This window comes from Lissotriton vulgaris, chromosome 6 (genome assembly GCF_964263255.1).
Source record: "Lissotriton vulgaris chromosome 6, aLisVul1.2, whole genome shotgun sequence".
NCBI lineage: Eukaryota > Metazoa > Chordata > Amphibia > Caudata > Salamandridae > Lissotriton > Lissotriton vulgaris.
The window spans coordinates 12,511,579-12,529,769 of record NC_141694.1 but is presented as its reverse complement, the minus strand read 5'-3'; the positions used below and the strand labels follow the sequence as shown (position 1 = coordinate 12,529,769).

Here is an 18,191-nt window from a genome sequence, read left to right as displayed (position 1 = left end):
AGCTGGTACAACCGGAGCAAGATTTATAAATGACATGGCGTTATTCTCTACTAAGACCTGCCAGAATCGGGTCTGCCCTGGAGGAGAAAAGGGTGAGGAGAGGCACAGAAATACAGATCAAACCAATGCAGTCAGATTACACTTAGGGCATGAATGTTGAAAAGCTAATATCCTGGCGTTAATTGACAAAGATGCATTTAAGGCAAAGTAGCTTGACCTGAGCCACCAATATGTTGGGCAGACGTACCATATATTACTTTCTGTAGAAAAGGCTGCTCTTTTAATATGATCCTATTAATTTCTGGTGAGGAGTCAGTCATATCTATAATGGATGATACCTCTTAGTGCATCTGTAACTGTCCTTTTGTATAGCTTTCAGAGTTGCCAGAAGAAGTCCTGGTCCAGCTATCAGTGCCCGTTGAGCTGGCACAGAAGATACTGTGGTTCCTAAACCAACATTGCAAGGGCTGCACCCTGAGTGACCTGACCAGCTCCCATGTCTTCATGAAATACTTCCTCGACAAAGGAGGTCCTGAGAAGATTGGGCAGAATGGAATCAGCATCCCAACGGAATACTCTGGAGCTGCTCTGTCCAAAAAATCCAAAAAAGACTCTCTGTCTGTCGATGCCGCCCCAACACCAGGTCTCCCTACCGAGGAAACAGATGTACAACTTTTCAATGAGCTCCTGAAAGCAGAGGGGATACAACTTCCTGAGATGGATGAAAAATCCAGAGGTATGCATTTGGATTCAAAACACCTCAGGAGGGTGATGCGTGCTTGAGATGAGTGGTCGAGATTTTAGAAGACACTGTTTTTTGGTTTACATCTATAATATCTGTATACTCACTCCTCAATAGCATGCAGTTTCCTCTACATATGCAGGTTTTGGAATTCTGAAGGATTCCTTCCTGCCAACTTCGGGTGTATGTAAACCTCTGAATTTCATCCAAGCCTTTCATTGAGAATGTTGCTAGGCTCGCTCTAGTGCTTCAGGATTCTTCTCCTGAAAATAAATCTAAGTTGGGCCCTTTCCTATTGATTCTCAAATGCAGACAGTGTTTAAATCTGAAGCTGCAGCCAGATGTATTGACTGGTTCTCTGTCACTGATGCATGAATGCTTACATATACCATGACACTACTCTGTTTTATATTTGCTGCTTGTGTTGCTGTTAATGTAAAGATTTTTACATGCTGGTGCCACTGACACGTGTTTCTACCCGAGCTGCAGGAATACCAGCACAAACTGCAGTTCACACTGCACTCCGCCACTCGCGGAACTTCGCAGAGTTGGTTTTGTAACTTTGCAGAGTTCTGCGTAGCAAAGCTCCGCAAACTACGCCCAGGCCTATTTGTGGTGCAGTCACCTGGTGCACAGTCACTGCACGCGCTGCCATCAGTACACGGTCTTTCAAGATTTGCTCTGGCGTGCCTGCAGAGTAAGAGTACCTGATCACACATTGGGTCGAAAAGTTTGTCACATAAGGACCTTTCCCCTCCTGTGCTAATGTCATCTGTATTTTCCTTACACAGGTAGTACGAATAATCCTGGAAAAGGTGAAAGCACTGAGTTGTGCCCAGTACTCAGCAACCCGTTAAAAACAGATCTAGCAGACCCTTAAAAGTGGAGCTAAGCCTAGGGCCCATGGAGGACCAACCCTCAGCTCGGTAGACGGTCTTGCTCCATCGGCCTTTCACTGTAGGATGACGCTAGCCTGTCCTTCCAGGCACGGTGCTCCAGGCCTGTTGAAACGCAATGAGACGTTCGTCAAATCCCTGTCATTGGGGTCTTGTCAAGGACCAAGTCTTAGTTCACGCTGGTGTCTCTAAAGACTTGTGGCAAGTAATCAGCCCTAATCCACCCTTGAGCAGCCTCTGCCACTGTTCTTACCTATCCAAGTAGGACTATCTCTGTGCTTCTCAGCCCTAGCACTGTGTAGGTGGTAGGTGAGTGAGGTGAGCTCCCAGTCGGCAAGAGCAGACTTTCATTGCAAGTAGCAGTGCAGGGGGTCTGCCTCACCCAGCGTTCTGGCACGCCTTCTACCCATCCATCTCCAACCCCCTGAAGTACAAGAGAGATAGAAAGAACTGCGTGTCTGTCATAGGATGCTCACCTCAAGTGGTCTTATTTTATGGGTCCCCCCAGCCCCTCTTAGACACATCGTACCCAGAAATCTGTGATTTTGTCACTCCTGATCCAGAGCGGTCTTTCTACTTCGGTCTTTGGAGTCTTAGTCTGTATGGTCTTACCTTCTCTTTAGGACTTCATCTATGTATTCTTTTCTAGATTTCCTCCTATCGTGGAGATTGGGACTTCATGGCGAGTAGCTCAGACTCCTCTTACCCTAGAGTTACTAAGCTTCTTCCATTTAACCTTTGAACAGATTGCAGATTTTACCAAAATGCTTCCCTCCCTCTCTTACTGGATGCTCTGAGTGCAAAGCAGAGGCTTAGAGAGTCTGCTTCCTAAACCTTCAGTGCTGATGCAACTTTTATTGAAGTCTGTACAGTGCCTTCTAACTTCCTTGCAGCTTCCAATGATACTGGGGCAATCAAAAGGACCAGACACAACACTCCTGTCTTACCTGGCTTATCTGAGTCGATCCCATTCGCTGCATGTTGACATGCACGGATGAGCGCACCTTCATGGATCAGTAGTCTAGGCCTCCTTCTAATAAGTAGTCCTAGTAGGGACACCCCGTAATCAATCTGTTGGCCAGTGTCTGAGACTTTAAAGGCCTGGAACTGACAAGTCACTTTCCCATGCAGTTCTGGTCAGTGATTTAAATACCCTGCCCTTTGATGACTGTCAGAGAACGAGGGGATCCATGCCACGTATCAGACGCTCCTCTCCCACTGAATCCCACCCGCACCATTGAGACTGAAGTCATCAAGCAAGCCTGGATGCTTTCCAAGACCTCAGTCATCAAGTACCTCTCATATTGGCCCAAGCGACTAAGCGTCTTGAGAGATTTGGGAAGTAAATGTGGCAGGCAGGTGGTATCTGCCACAGACGAGCCAGTGCCATCTTTGGGCTGCGCCCATCTCACTATTTCAACAGATCCAACTTCTTGCTCCCAGATTATGTCCAAGAAGAGAACATGTTTTGCTTATCTCTGGCAAATAAGTTGAACAGTTGCAGCTACCACTGATGTTACAGACCCTCACTGCCATCAGGGCCTTTTACTCCGCTGTATCTGCAGCAGTAGCCCCCTTCTCTTCTGCCACTAATGTTACAGGCTCTCACTGCCATCAGGGCCTTTTACTCCGCTGTATCTGCAGCAGTAGCCGCCTCCTCTTCTGCCACTGATGTTACGGGACCTCACCGCCATCAGAGCCTTTTACTCTGCTGTATCTGCAGCAGTAGCCGCCTTCTCTTCTGCCACTGATGTTACGGGACCTCACTGCCATCGGGGCCTTTTACTCCTCTGTATCTGCAGCAGTAGCCGCCTCCTCTTCTGCCACTGATGTTACAGGCTCTCCCTGCCATCAGGGCCTTTTACTCCGCTGTATCTGCAGCAGTAGCCGCCTCCTCTTCTGCCACTAATGTTACAGGCCCTCACTGCCATCAGAGCCTTTTACTCCGCTGTATCTGCAGCAGTAGCCGCCTCCTCTTCTGCCACTGATGTTACGGGCTCTCACTGCCATCAGAGCCTTTTACTCCGCTGTATCTGCAGCAGTAGCCGCCTCCTCTTCTGCCACTAATGTTACAGGCCCTCACTGCCATCAGGGCCTTTTACTCAGCTGTATCTGCAGCAGTAGCCGCCTCCTCTTCTGCCACTAATGTTACGGGACCTCACCGCCATCAGAGCCTTTTACTCCGCTGTATCTGCAGCAGTAGCCGCCTCCTCTTCTGCCACTAATGTTACAGGCCCTCACCGCCATCAGGGCCTTTTACTCCGCTGTATCTGCAGCAGTAGCCGCCTTCTCTTCTGCCACTGATGTTACGGGACCTCACCGCCATCAGAGCCTTTTACTCCGCTGTATCTGCAGCAGTAGCCGCCTCCTCTTCTGCCACTGATGTTACGGGACCTCACCGCCATCAGAGCCTTTTACTCCGCTGTATCTGCAGCAGTAGACGCCTTCTCTTCTGCCACTGATGTTACAGGCCCTCACTGCCATCAGGGCTTTTTACTCCTCTGTATCTGCAGCAGTAGCCGCCTCCTCTTCTGCCACTGATGTTACAGGCCCTCACCGCCATCAGAGCCTTTTACTCCGCTGTATCTGCAGCAGTAGCCGCCTCCTCTTCTGCCACTGATGTTACAGGCCCTCACTGCCATCGGGGCCTTTTACTCCGCTGTATCTGCAGCAGTAGCCGCCTCCTCTTCTGCCACTGATGTTACAGGCCCTCCCTGCCATCGGGGCCTTTTACTCCGCTGTATCTGCAGCAGTAGCCGCCTCCTCTTCTGCCACTGATGTTACAGGCCCTCACTGCCATCAGGGCTTTTTACACCACTGTATCTGCAGCAGTAGCCGCCTCCTATTCTGCCACTGATGTTACAGGCCCTCACTGCCATCAGGGCCTTTTACTCCGCTGTATCTGCAGCAGTAGCCGCCTCCTCTTCTGCCACTGATGTTACAGGCCCTCACTGCCATCAGGGCCTTTTACTCCGCTGTATCTGCAGCAGTAGCCGCCTTCTCTTCTGCCACTGATGTTACAGGCCCTCACTGCCATCAGGGCCTTTTACTCCGCTGTATCTGCAGCAGTAGCCGCCTCCTCTTCTGCCACTGATGTTACAGGCCCTCACTGCCATCAGGGCCTTTTACTCCGCTGTATCTGCAGCAGTAGCCGCCTCCTCTTCTGCCACTGATGTTACGGGACCTCACTGTCATCAGGGCCTTTTACTCCGCTGTATCTGCAGCAGTAGCCGCCTCCTCTTCTGCCACTAATGTTACAGGCCCTCACTGCCATCAGAGCCTTTTACACCACTGTATCTGCAGCAGTAGCCGCCTCCTCTTCTGCCACTGATGTTACAGGCCCTCACTGCCATCAGGGCCTTTTACTCCGCTGTATCTGCAGCAGTAGCCGCCTTCTCTTCTGCCACTAATGTTACAGGCCCTCACTGCCATCGGGGCCTTTTACTCCGCTGTATCTGCAGCAGTAGCCGCCTCCTCTTCTGCCACTGATGTTACAGGCCCTCACTGCCATCAGGGCCTTTTACACCACTGTATCTGCAGCAGTAGCCGCCTCCTCTTCTGCCACTGATGTTACAGGCCCTCACTGCCATCAGGGCCTTTTACTCCGCTGTATCTGCAGCAGTAGCCGCCTTCTCTTCTGCCACTAATGTTACAGGCCCTCACTGCCATCAGGGCCTTTTACACCACTGTATCTGCAGCAGTAGCCACCTCCTCTTCTGCCACTGATGTTACAGGCCCTCACTGCCATCAGGGCCTTTTACTCCGCTGTATCTGCAGCAGTAGCCGCCTCCTCTTCTGCCACTAATGTTACAGGCCCTCACTGCCATCAGAGCCTTTTACACCACTGTATCTGCAGCAGTAGCCGCCTCCTCTTCTGCCACTGATGTTACAGGCCCTCACTGCCATCAGGGCCTTTTACTCCGCTGTATCTGCAGCAGTAGCCGCCTCCTCTTCTGCCACTGATGTTACAGGCCCTCACTGCCATCAGGGCCTTTTACACCACTGTATCTGCAGCAGTAGCCGCCTCCTCTTCTGCCACTGATGTTACAGGCCCTCACTGCCATCAGGGCCTTTTACTCCGCTGTATCTGCAGCAGTAGCCGCCTTCTCTTCTGCCACTAATGTTACAGGCCCTCACTGCCATCAGGGCCTTTTACACCACTGTATCTGCAGCAGTAGCCACCTCCTCTTCTGCCACTGATGTTACAGGCCCTCACTGCCATCAGGGCCTTTTACTCCGCTGTATCTGCAGCAGTAGCCGCCTTCTCTTCTGCCACTAATGTTACAGGCCCTCACTGCCATCAGGGCCTTTTACACCACTGTATCTGCAGCAGTAGCCGCCTCCTCTTCTGCCACTGATGTTACGGGACCTCACTGCCATCAGAGCCTTTTACTCCGCTGTATCTGCAGCAGTAGCCGCCTTCTCTTCTGCCACTGATGTTACAGGCCCTCACTGCCATCAGGGCCTTTTACTCCGCTGTATCTGCAGCAGTAGCCGCCTTCTCTTCTGCCACTGATGTTACAGGCCCTCACTGCCATCAGGGCCTTTTACTCAGCTGTATCTGCAGCAGTAGCCGCCTTCTCTTCTGCCACTAATGTTAGAGGCCCTCACTGCCATTAGGGCCTTTTACTCCGCTGTATCTGCAGCAGTAGCCGCCTTCTCTTCTGCCACTGATGTTACGGGACCTCACTGCCATCGGGGCCTTTTACTCCTCTGTATCTGCAGCAGTAGCCGCCTCCTCTTCTGCCACTGATGTTACAGGCCCTCACTGCCATCAGGGCCTTTTACGCTGCTGTATTTGCAGCAGTAGCCGCCTTCTCTTCTGCCACTAATGTTACAGGCCCTCACTGCCATCAGAGCCTTTTACTCCGCTGTATCTGCAGCATTAGCCGCCTCCTCTTCTGCCACTGATGTTACAGGCTCTCCCTGCCATCGGGGCCTTTTACTCAGCTGTATCTGCAGCAGTAGCCGCCTTCTCTTCTGCCACTGATGTTACAGGCCCTCACTGCCATTAGGGCCTTTTACTCCGCTGTATCTGCAGCAGTAGCCGCCTCCTCTTCTGCCACTGATGTTACAGGCTCTCCCTGCCATCGGGGCCTTTTACTCCGCTGTATCTGCAGCAGTAGACGCCTTCTCTTCTGCCACTAATGTTAGAGGCCCTCACTGCCATTAGGGCCTTTTACTCCGCTGTATCTGCAGCAGTAGCCGCCTTCTCTTCTGCCACTGATGTTACGGGACCTCACTGCCATCGGGGCCTTTTACTCCTCTGTATCTGCAGCAGTAGCCGCCTCCTCTTCTGCCACTGATGTTACAGGCTCTCCCTGCCATCAGGGCCTTTTACTCCGCTGTATCTGCAGCAGTAGCCGCCTCCTCTTCTGCCACTAATGTTACAGGCCCTCACCGCCATCAGGGCCTTTTACTCCGCTGTATCTGCAGCAGTAGCCGCCTCCTCTTCTGCCACTGATGTTACGGGACCTCACTGCCATCAGGGCCTTTTACTCCGCTGTATCTGCAGCAGTAGCCGCCTTCTCTTCTGCCACTGATGTTACGGGACCTCACTGCCATCGGGGCCTTTTACTCCTCTGTATCTGCAGCAGTAGCCGCCTCCTCTTCTGCCACTGATGTTACAGGCTCTCCCTGCCATCAGGGCCTTTTACTCCGCTGTATCTGCAGCAGTAGCCGCCTCCTCTTCTGCCACTGATGTTACAGGCTCTCCCTGCCATCGGGGCCTTTTACTCCGCTGTATCTGCAGCAGTAGCCGCCTCCTCTTCTGCCACTGATGTTACGGGACCTCACTGCCATCAGGGCCTTTTACTCCGCTGTATCTGCAGCAGTAGCCGCCTTCTCTTCTGCCACTAATGTTACAGGCCCTCACTGCCATCAGGGCCTTTTACTCCGCTGTATCTGCAGCAGTAGCCGCCTTCTCTTCTGCCACTAATGTTACAGGCCCTCACTGCCATCAGGGCCTTTTACTCCGCTGTATCTGCAGCAGTAGCCGCCTTCTCTTCTGCCACTGATGTTACAGGCCCTCACTGCCATCAGGGCCTTTTACTCCTCTGTATCTGCAGCAGTAGCCGCCTTCTCTTCTGCCACTGATGTTACGGGACCTCACTGCCATCGGGGCCTTTTACTCCTCTGTATCTGCAGCAGTAGCCGCCTCCTCTTCTGCCACTGATGTTACAGGCTCTCCCTGCCATCAGGGCCTTTTACTCCGCTGTATCTGCAGCAGTAGCCGCCTCCTCTTCTGCCACTAATGTTACAGGCCCTCACCGCCATCAGGGCCTTTTACTCCGCTGTATCTGCAGCATTAGCCGCCTCCTCTTCTGCCACTAATGTTACAGGCCCTCACGGCCATCAGGGCCTTTTACTCCGCTGTATCTGCAGCAGTAGCCGCCTCCTCTTCTGCCACTGATGTTACAGGCCCTCACTGCCATCAGAGCCTTTTACTCCGCTGTATCTGCAGCAGTAGCCGCCTTCTCTTCTGCCACTGATGTTACAGGCCCTCACTGCCATCAGAGCCTTTTACGCTGCTGTATTTGCAGCAGTAGCCGCCTCCTCTTCTGCCACTAATGTTACAGGCCCTCACTGCCATCGGGGCCTTTTACTCCGCTGTATCTGCAGCAGTAGCCGCCTCCTCTTCTGCCACTGATGTTACAGGCCCTCACTGCCATCGGGGCCTTTTACTCCGCTGTATCTGCAGCAGTAGCCGCCTTCTCTTCTGCCACTGATGTTACAGGCCCTCACTGCCATCGGGGCCTTTTACTCCTCTGTATCTGCAGCAGTAGCCGCCTCCTCTTCTGCCACTGATGTTACAGGCCCTCACTGCCATCAGGGCCTTTTACACCACTGTATCTGCAGCAGTAGCCGCCTCCTCTTCTGCCACTAATGTTACAGGCCCTCCCTGCCATCAGGGCCTTTTACTCCGCTGTATCTGCAGCAGTAGCCGCCTCCTCTTCTGCCACTGATGTTACGGGACCTCCCTGCCATCAGGGCCTTTTACTCCGCTGTATCTGCAGCAGTAGCCGCCTCCTCTTCTGCCACTGATGTTACGGGACCTCACCGCCATCAGAGCCTTTTACTCCGCTGTATCTGCAGCAGTAGCCGCCTTCTCTTCGGCCACTGATGTTACGGGACCTCCCTGCCATCAGGGCCTTTTACTCCGCTGTATCTGCAGCAGTAGCCGCCTCCTCTTCTGCCACTGATGTTACAGGCCCTCACTGCCATCAGAGCCTTTTACTCCGCTGTATCTGCAGCAGTAGCCGCCTCCTCTTCTGCCACTGATGTTACGGGCTCTCACTGCCATCGGGGCCTTTTACTACGCTGTATCTGCAGCAGTAGCCGCCTCCTCTTCTGCCACTAATGTTACAGGCCCTCACTGCCATCAGAGCCTTTTACACCACTGTATCTGCAGCAGTAGCCGCCTCCTCTTCTGCCACTGATGTTACAGGCCCTCACTGCCATCAGGGCCTTTTACGCTGCTGTATTTGCAGCAGTAGCCGCCTCCTCTTCTGCCACTGATGTTACAGGCCCTCACTGCTATCAGGGCCTTTTACTCCGCTGTATCTGCAGCAGTAGCCGCCTCCTCTTCTGCCACTGATGTTACAGGCCCTCCCTGCCATCAGGGCCTTTTACACCACTGTATCTGCAGCAGTAGCCGCCTTCTCTTCTGCCACTGATGTTACAGGCCCTCACTGCCATCGGGGCCTTTTACTCCTCTGTATCTGCAGCAGTAGCCGCCTCCTCTTCTGCCACTGATGTTACGGGACCTCAATGCCATCAGGGCTTTTTACACCACTGTATCTGCAGCAGTAGCCGCCTCCTCTTCTGCCACTGATGTTACAGGCCCTCACTGCCATCAGGGCCTTTTACTCCGCTGTATCTGCAGCAGTAGCCGCCTTCTCTTCTGCCACTAATGTTACAGGCCCTCACTGCCATCGGGGCCTTTTACTCCGCTGTATCTGCAGCAGTAGCCGCCTCCTCTTCTGCCACTGATGTTACAGGCCCTCACTGCCATCAGGGCTTTTTACACCACTGTATCTGCAGCAGTAGCCGCCTTCTCTTCTGCCACTAATGTTACAGGCCCTCACTGCCATCAGAGCCTTTTACTCAGCTGTATCTCAGCAGTAGCCGCCTCCTCTTCTGCCACTGATGTTACAGGCCCTCACTGCCATCAGGGCCTTTTACTCCGCTGTATCTGCAGCAGTAGCCGCCTTCTCTTCTGCCACTGATGTTACAGGCCCTCACTGCCATCAGGGCCTTTTACTCCGCTGTATCTGCAGCAGTAGCCGCCTCCTCTTCTGCCACTGATGTTACAGGCCCTCACTGCCATCGGGGCCTTTTACTCCGCTGTATCTGCAGCAGTAGCCGCCTCCTCTTCTGCCACTGATGTTACGGGACCTCACTGCCATCAGGGCCTTTTACTCCGCTGTATCTGCAGCAGTAGCCGCCTCCTCTTCTGCCACTAATGTTACAGGCCCTCACTGCCATCAGGGCCTTTTACTCCGCTGTATCTGCAGCAGTAGCCGCCTTCTCTTCTGCCACTGATGTTACAGGCCCTCACTGCCATCAGGGCCTTTTACTCCGCTGTATCTGCAGCAGTAGCCGCCTCCTCTTCTGCCACTGATGTTACAGGCCCTCACTGCCATCGGGGCCTTTTACTCCTCTGTATCTGCAGCAGTAGCCGCCTCCTCTTCTGCCACTAATGTTACAGGCTCTCCCTGCCATCGGGGCCTTTTACTCCGCTGTATCTGCAGCAGTAGCCGCCTCCTCTTCTGCCACTGATGTTACGGGCTCTCACTGCCATCGGGGCCTTTTACTCCGCTGTATCTGCAGCAGTAGCCGCCTCCTCTTCTGCCACTGATGTTACGGGCTCTCACTGCCATCAGAGCCTTTTACTCCGCTGTATCTGCAGCAGTAGCCGCCTCCTCTTCTGCCACTGATGTTACGGGCTCTCACTGCCATCGGGGCCTTTTACTCCGCTGTATCTGCAGCAGTAGCCGCCTTCTCTTCTGCCACTGATGTTACAGGCCCTCACTGCCATCAGGGCCTTTTACTCCGCTGTATCTGCAGCAGTAGCCGCCTTCTCTTCTGCCACTGATGTTACAGGCCCTCACTGCCATCAGGGCCTTTTACTCCGCTGTATCTGCAGCAGTAGCCGCCTCCTCTTCTGCCACTGATGTTACGGGCTCTCACTGCCATCAGGGCCTTTTACTCCGCTGTATCTGCAGCAGTGGCTGCCTCCTCTTCTGCCACTGATGTTACAGGCCCTCACTGCCATCGGGGCCTTTTACTCCTCTGTATCTGCAGCAGTAGCCGCCTTCTCTTCTGCCACTGATGTTACAGGCCCTCACTGCCATCAGGGCCTTTTACTCCTCTGTATCTGCAGCAGTAGCCGCCTCCTCTTCTGCCACTGATGTTACGGGCCCTCACTGCCATCAGAGCCTTTTACTCCGCTGTATCTGCAGCAGTAGCCGCCTCCTCTTCTGCCACTAATGTTACAGGCTCTCCCTGCCATCGGGGCCTTTTACTCCGCTGTATCTGCAGCAGTAGCCGCCTCCTCTTCTGCCACTGATGTTACAGGCCCTCACTGCCATCAGAGCCTTTTACTCCGCTGTATCTGCAGCAGTAGCCGCCTCCTCTTCTGCCACTAATGTTACAGGCCCTCCCTGCCATCAGGGCTTTTTACACCACTGTATCTGCAGCAGTAGCCGCCTCCTCTTCTGCCACTGATGTTACAGGCCCTCACTGCCATCAGAGCCTTTTACGCTGCTGTATTTGCAGCAGTAGCCGCCTTCTCTTCTGCCACTAATGTTACAGGCCCTCACTGCCATCAGAGCCTTTTACTCCGCTGTATCTGCAGCAGTAGCCGCCTCCTCTTCTGCCACTGATGTTACAGGCTCTCCCTGCCATCGGCGCCTTTTACTCCGCTGTATCTGCAGCAGTAGCCGCCTCCTCTTCTGCCACTGATGTTACAGGACCTCACTGCCATCAGGGCCTTTTACTCCTCTGTATCTGCAGCAGTAGCCGCCTTCTCTTCTGCCACTGATGTTACAGGCTCTCCCTGCCATCAGGGCCTTTTACTCCGCTGTATCTGCAGCAGTAGCCGCCTCCTCTTCTGCCATTGATGTTACAGGCCCTCACTGCCATCAGGGCCTTTTACTCCGCTGTATCTGCAGCAGTAGCCGCCTCCTCTTCTGCCACTGATGTTACAGGCCCTCACTGCCATCAGGGCTTTTTACACCACTGTATCTGCAGCAGTAGCCGCCTTCTCTTCTGCCACTGATGTTACAGGCCCTCACTGCCATCAGAGCCTTTTACTCCGCTGTATCTGCAGCAGTAGCCGCCTCCTCTTCTGCCACTGATGTTACAGGCCCTCACTGCCATCAGGGCCTTTTACTCCGCTGTATCTGCAGCAGTAGCCGCCTCCTCTTCTGCCACTAATGTTACAGGCCCTCACTGCCATCAGGGCCTTTTACTCCGCTGTATCTGCAGCAGTAGCCGCCTCCTCTTCTGCCACTGATGTTACAGGCCCTCACTGCCATCAGGGCCTTTTACTCCGCTGTATCTGCAGCAGTAGCCGCCTTCTCTTCTGCCACTAATGTTACAGGACCTCACTGCCATCAGGGCCTTTTACTCCGCTGTATCTGCAGCAGTAGCCGCCTCCTCTTCTGCCACTGATGTTACAGGCCCTCACTGCCATCAGGGCCTTTTACACCACTGTATCTGCAGCAGTAGCCGCCTTCTCTTCTGCCACTAATGTTACAGGACCTCACTGCCATCAGGGCCTTTTACTCCGCTGTATCTGCAGCAGTGGCCGCCTCCTCTTCTGCCACTGATGTTACAGGCCCTCACTGCCATCAGGGCCTTTTACTCCGCTGTATCTGCAGCAGTAGCCGCCTCCTCTTCTGCCACTGATGTTACAGGCCCTCACTGCCATCGGGGCCTTTTACTCCTCTGTATCTGCAGCAGTAGCCGCCTTCTCTTCTGCCACTGATGTTACAGGCCCTCACTGCCATCAGGGCCTTTTACTCAGCTGTATCTGCAGCAGTAGCCGCCTTCTCTTCTGCCACTAATGTTACAGGCCCTCACCGCCATCAGAGCCTTTTACTCCGCTGTATCTGCAGCAGTAGCCGCCTCCTCTTCTGCCACTGATGTTACAGGACCTCACTGCCATCAGGGCCTTTTACTCCGCTGTATCTGCAGCAGTAGCCGCCTCCTCTTCTGCCACTGATGTTACAGGACCTCACTGCCATCAGGGCCTTTTACTCCGCTGTATCTGCAGCAGTAGCCGCCTCCTCTTCTGCCACTGATGTTACAGGCCCTCACTGCCATCGGGGCCTTTTACTCCTCTGTATCTGCAGCAGTAGCCGCCTCCTCTTCTGCCACTGATGTTACAGGCCCTCACTGCCATCAGGGCTTTTTACTCCTCTGTATCTGCAGCAGTAGCCGCCTTCTCTTCTGCCACTGATGTTACAGGCCCTCACTGCCATCAGGGCCTTTTACTCCGCTGTATCTGCAGCAGTAGCCGCCTCCTCTTCTGCCACTGATGTTACAGGCCCTCACTGCCATCAGGGCCTTTTACTCCGCTGTATCTGCAGCAGTAGACGCCTCCTCTTCTGCCACTGATGTTACAGGCCCTCACTGCCATCAGGGCCTTTTACTCCGCTGTATCTGCAGCAGTAGCCGCCTTCTCTTCTGCCACTAATGTTACAGGCTCTCCCTGCCATCAGGGCCTTTTACTCCGCTGTATCTGCAGCAGTAGCCGCCTCCTCTTCTGCCACTGATGTTACAGGCCCTCACTGCCATCAGAGCCTTTTACGCTGCTGTATTTGCAGCAGTAGCCGCCTCCTCTTCTGCCACTGATGTTACAGGCCCTCACTGCCATCGGGGCCTTTTACTCCGCTGTATCTGCAGCAGTAGCCGCCTCCTCTTCTGCCACTGATGTTACAGGCCCTCACTGCCATCAGGGCCTTTTACTCCGCTGTATCTGCAGCAGTAGCCGCCTCCTCTTCTGCCACTGATGTTACAGGCCCTCACTGCCATCAGGGCCTTTTACTCCTCTGTATCTGCAGCATTAGCCGCCTTCTCTTCTGCCACTGATGTTACAGGCCCTCACTGCCATCAGGGCTTTTTACACCACTGTATCTGCAGCAGTAGCCGCCTCCTCTTCTGCCACTGATGTTACGGGACCTCACTGCCATCAGGGCCTTTTACTCCGCTGTATCTGCAGCAGTAAACGCCTTCTCTTCTGCCACTGATGTTACAGGCCCTCACTGCCATCAGAGCCTTTTACTCCGCTGTATCTGCAGCAGTAGCCGCCTCCTCTTCTGCCACTGATGTTACAGGCCCTCACTGCCATCAGAGCCTTTTACTCCGCTGTATCTGCAGCAGTAGCCGCCTCCTCTTCTGCCACTGATGTTACAGGCTCTCCCTACCATCGGGGCCTTTTACTCCGCTGTATCTGCAGCAGTAGCCGCCTCCTCTTCTGCCACTGATGTTACAGGACCTCACTGCCATCAGGGCCTTTTACTCAGCTGTATCTGCAGCAGTAGCCGCCTTCTCTTCTGCCACTGATGTTACAGGCCCTCACTGCCATCAGAGCCTTTTACTCCTCTGTATCTGCAGCAGTAGCCGCCTCCTCTTCTGCCACTGATGTTACAGGCCCTCACTGCCATCAGGGCCTTTTACTCCGCTGTATCTGCAGCAGTAGCCGCCTCCTCTTCTGCCACTGATGTTACAGGCCCTCACTGCCATCGGGGCCTTTTACTCCGCTGTATCTGCAGCAGTAGCCGCCTTCTCTTCTGCCACTGATGTTACAGGCCCTCACTGCCATCAGGGCCTTTTACTCCGCTGTATCTGCAGCAGTAGCCGCCTCCTCTTCTGCCACTGATGTTACAGGCCCTCACTGCCATCAGGGCCTTTTACTCCTCTGTATCTGCAGCAGTAGCCGCCTCCTCTTCTGCCACTAATGTTACAGGACCTCACTGCCATCAGGGCCTTTTACTCCGCTGTATCTGCAGCAGTAGCCGCCTTCTCTTCTGCCACTAATGTTACAGGCCCTCACTGCCATCAGGGCCTTTTACTCCGCTGTATCTGCAGCAGTAGCCGCCTCCTCTTCTGCCACTGATGTTACGGGACCTCACTGCCATCAGGGCCTTTTACTCCGCTGTATCTGCAGCAGTAGCCGCCTTCTCTTCTGCCACTGATGTTACGGGACCTCACTGCCATCGGGGCCTTTTACTCCTCTGTATCTGCAGCAGTAGCCGCCTTCTCTTCTGCCACTAATGTTACAGGCCCTCACTGCCATCAGGGCCTTTTACTCCGCTGTATCTGCAGCATTAGCCGCCTCCTCTTCTGCCACTAATGTTACAGGACCTCACTGCCATCAGGGCCTTTTACTCCGCTGTATCTGCAGCAGTAGCCGCCTTCTCTTCTGCCACTGATGTTACAGGCCCTCCCTGCCATCGGGGCCTTTTACTCCGCTGTATCTGCAGCAGTAGCCGCCTCCTCTTCTGCCACTGATGTTACAGGCCCTCCCTGCCATCAGGGCCTTTTACACCACTGTATCTGCAGCAGTAGCCGCCTTCTCTTCTGCCACTGATGTTACAGGCCCTCACTGCCATCAGGGCCTTTTACTCCGCTGTATCTGCAGCAGTAGCCGCCTTCTCTTCTGCCACTAATGTTACAGGCCCTCCCTGCCATCAGGGCTTTTTACACCACTGTATCTGCAGCAGTAGCCGCCTCCTCTTCTGCCACTGATGTTACAGGCCCTCACTGCCATCAGGGCCTTTTACTCCGCTGTATCTGCAGCAGTAGCCGCCTCCTCTTCTGCCACTGATGTTACAGGCCCTCCCTGCCATCAGGGCTTTTTACACCACTGTATCTGCAGCAGTAGCTGCCTCCTCTTCTGCCACTGATGTTACAGGCCCTCACTGCCATCAGGGCCTTTTACTCCGCTGTATCTGCAGCATTAGCCGCCTCCTCTTCTGCCACTGATGTTACAGGCCCTCACTGCCATCAGGGCCTTTTACACCACTGTATCTGCAGCAGTAGCCGCCTCCTCTTCTGCCACTGATGTTACAGGCCCTCACTGCCATCAGGGCCTTTTACACCACTGTATCTGCAGCAGTAGCCGCCTCCTCTTCTGCCACTGATGTTACAGGCCCTCACTGCCATCAGGGCCTTTTACTCCGCTGTATCTGCAGCAGTAGCCCCCTTCTCTTCTGCCACTAATGTTACAGGCTCTCACTGCCATCAGGGCCTTTTACTCCGCTGTATCTGCAGCAGTAGCCGCCTCCTCTTCTGCCACTGATGTTACGGGACCTCACCGCCATCAGAGCCTTTTACTCCTCTGTATCTGCAGCAGTAGCCGCCTCCTCTTCTGCCACTGATGTTACAGGCTCTCCCTGCCATCAGGGCCTTTTACTCCGCTGTATCTGCAGCAGTAGCCGCCTCCTCTTCTGCCACTGATGTTACAGGCTCTCCCTGCCATCGGGGCCTTTTACTCCTCTGTATCTGCAGCAGTAGCCGCCTCCTCTTCTGCCACTGATGTTACAGGCCCTCACTGCCATCAGGGCCTTTTACTCCGCTGTATCTGCAGCAGTAGCCGCCTCCTCTTCTGCCACTGATGTTACAGGCCCTCACTGCCATCAGAGCCTTTTACTCCGCTGTATCTGCAGCAGTAGCCGCCTCCTCTTCTGCCACTGATGTTACGGGCTCTCACTGCCATCAGAGCCTTTTACTCCGCTGTATCTGCAGCAGTAGCCGCCTCCTCTTCTGCCACTAATGTTACAGGCCCTCACTGCCATCAGGGCCTTTTACTCAGCTGTATCTGCAGCAGTAGCCGCCTTCTCTTCTGCCACTAATGTTAGAGGCCCTCACTGCCATCAGGGCCTTTTACTCCGCTGTATCTGCAGCAGTAGCCGCCTTCTCTTCTGCCACTAATGTTACAGGCCCTCACTGCCATCAGGGCCTTTTACTCCGCTGTATCTGCAGCAGTAGCCGCCTCCTCTTCTGCCACTGATGTTACGGGCCCTCACCGCCATCAGAGCCTTTTACTCCGCTGTATCTGCAGCAGTAGCCGCCTCCTCTTCTGCCACTAATGTTACAGGCCCTCACTGCCATCAGGGCCTTTTACTCAGCTGTATCTGCAGCAGTAGCCGCCTTCTCTTCTGCCACTAATGTTAGAGGCCCTCACTGTCATCAGGGCCTTTTACTCTGCTGCATCTCAGCAGTAAAAATTTCAATAAAGAAAATAATGCGTAGGAAAAATAGCAACAAAATACAATAGGTTGAAGGGATGCTTACAATCTCTTCCGATGTCAATTATTCACATGAAAAATCTGTGCAAGGTTTCCATCTCAAATCAAAGGCAATTCTGAAAAGTTACAAGTGCTTATCTTTTGAAAAAGAAACTTTTTTTGCAATTTTTCTAAATATGAATAAAGAGTTTTTTCTCTTTTTTTCAACATATATATACAGACATATACATTACATCACAGTATATATATATATATATATATATATATATATATATATATATATATATATATATATATATATATATATATATATATATATATATTCAATATGTACATTTAACAAACAGACAAACATACTTTTTGTTTCGTTTTTTCTCTTTGCCCTATTTAATCAAAAAAGGATGCTCCTCTTCTGCCACTGATGTTACGGGACCTCACTGCCATCAGGTCCTTTTACTCTTCTGTATCTGCAGCAGTAGCCGCCTCCTCTTCTGCCACTGATGTTACAGGCCCTCACCGCCATCAGGGCCTTTTACTCCGCTGTATCTGCAGCAGTAGCCGCCTCCTCTTCAGCCACTGATGTTACAGGCCCTCACTGCCATCGGCGCCTTTTATTCTGCTATATCTGCTGCAGTAGTGTCCTCCTTTTCTGCTACTGTTCAGCAGTGGACGAGTAGACACTTTAGAGTGAACAACTGATCTCCCACTTCCCTGCTCTTGCATCTCAGGAGGCCCTTTATAATGGGTGAGTGGGGAAGATTTATCTCCATTACTGTCTCTGGTCCCTCATAACTCCTGATGAATGGGTCCCCTTACTGTTGATAACTACTCTCGACTACTGCTTCTATAGGGTCCTCTCAGGGTCACTAACTTCTCTCGACTACAGCTTCTATAGGGTCCTCTCAGGGTCACTAACTACTCACGACTACAGCTTCTATAGGGTCCTCTCAGGGTCACTAACTACTCTCGACTACAGCTTCTATAGGGTCCTCTCAGGGTCACTAACTACTCACGACTACAGCTTCTATAGGGTCCTCTCAGGGTCACTAAATACTCTCGACTACAGCTTCTATAGAGTCATTTGGGTTCAATAACCTCTCTGGACTTTAACTTGCAGAGCCATACCAATCTGCAGAATACCAAGATGTTAATCCTCATAACCACATAGACATGGATTCTCCCAAGCTGACCCATGGCTCTTGACTGCAGCTTCCATAGCCACAGCAGTCTGCAGAAGAGGCATGGGCTCTCTCGGGGTGAACAACAGCTCTGGACTACAAATTCCGTATGGTC

General features: G+C 53.0%; 1 protein-coding gene across 4 annotated transcripts in view; it reads left to right on the top strand.

Annotated features, from left to right (window-relative positions):
• Nucleotides 1-18,191, top strand: part of LOC147706699 (cullin-9-like) — a 354,395-nt gene that overhangs the window by 98,309 nt on the left and 237,895 nt on the right. For all 4 annotated transcript variants that reach the window (XM_086925838.1, XM_086925836.1, XM_086925837.1 and 1 more), the window contains exon 7: nt 373-736. In XM_086925838.1, the coding sequence (XP_086781964.1) occupies nt 373-736 (364 nt within the window). The remainder of the gene's footprint in view (nt 1-372; nt 737-18,191) is intronic.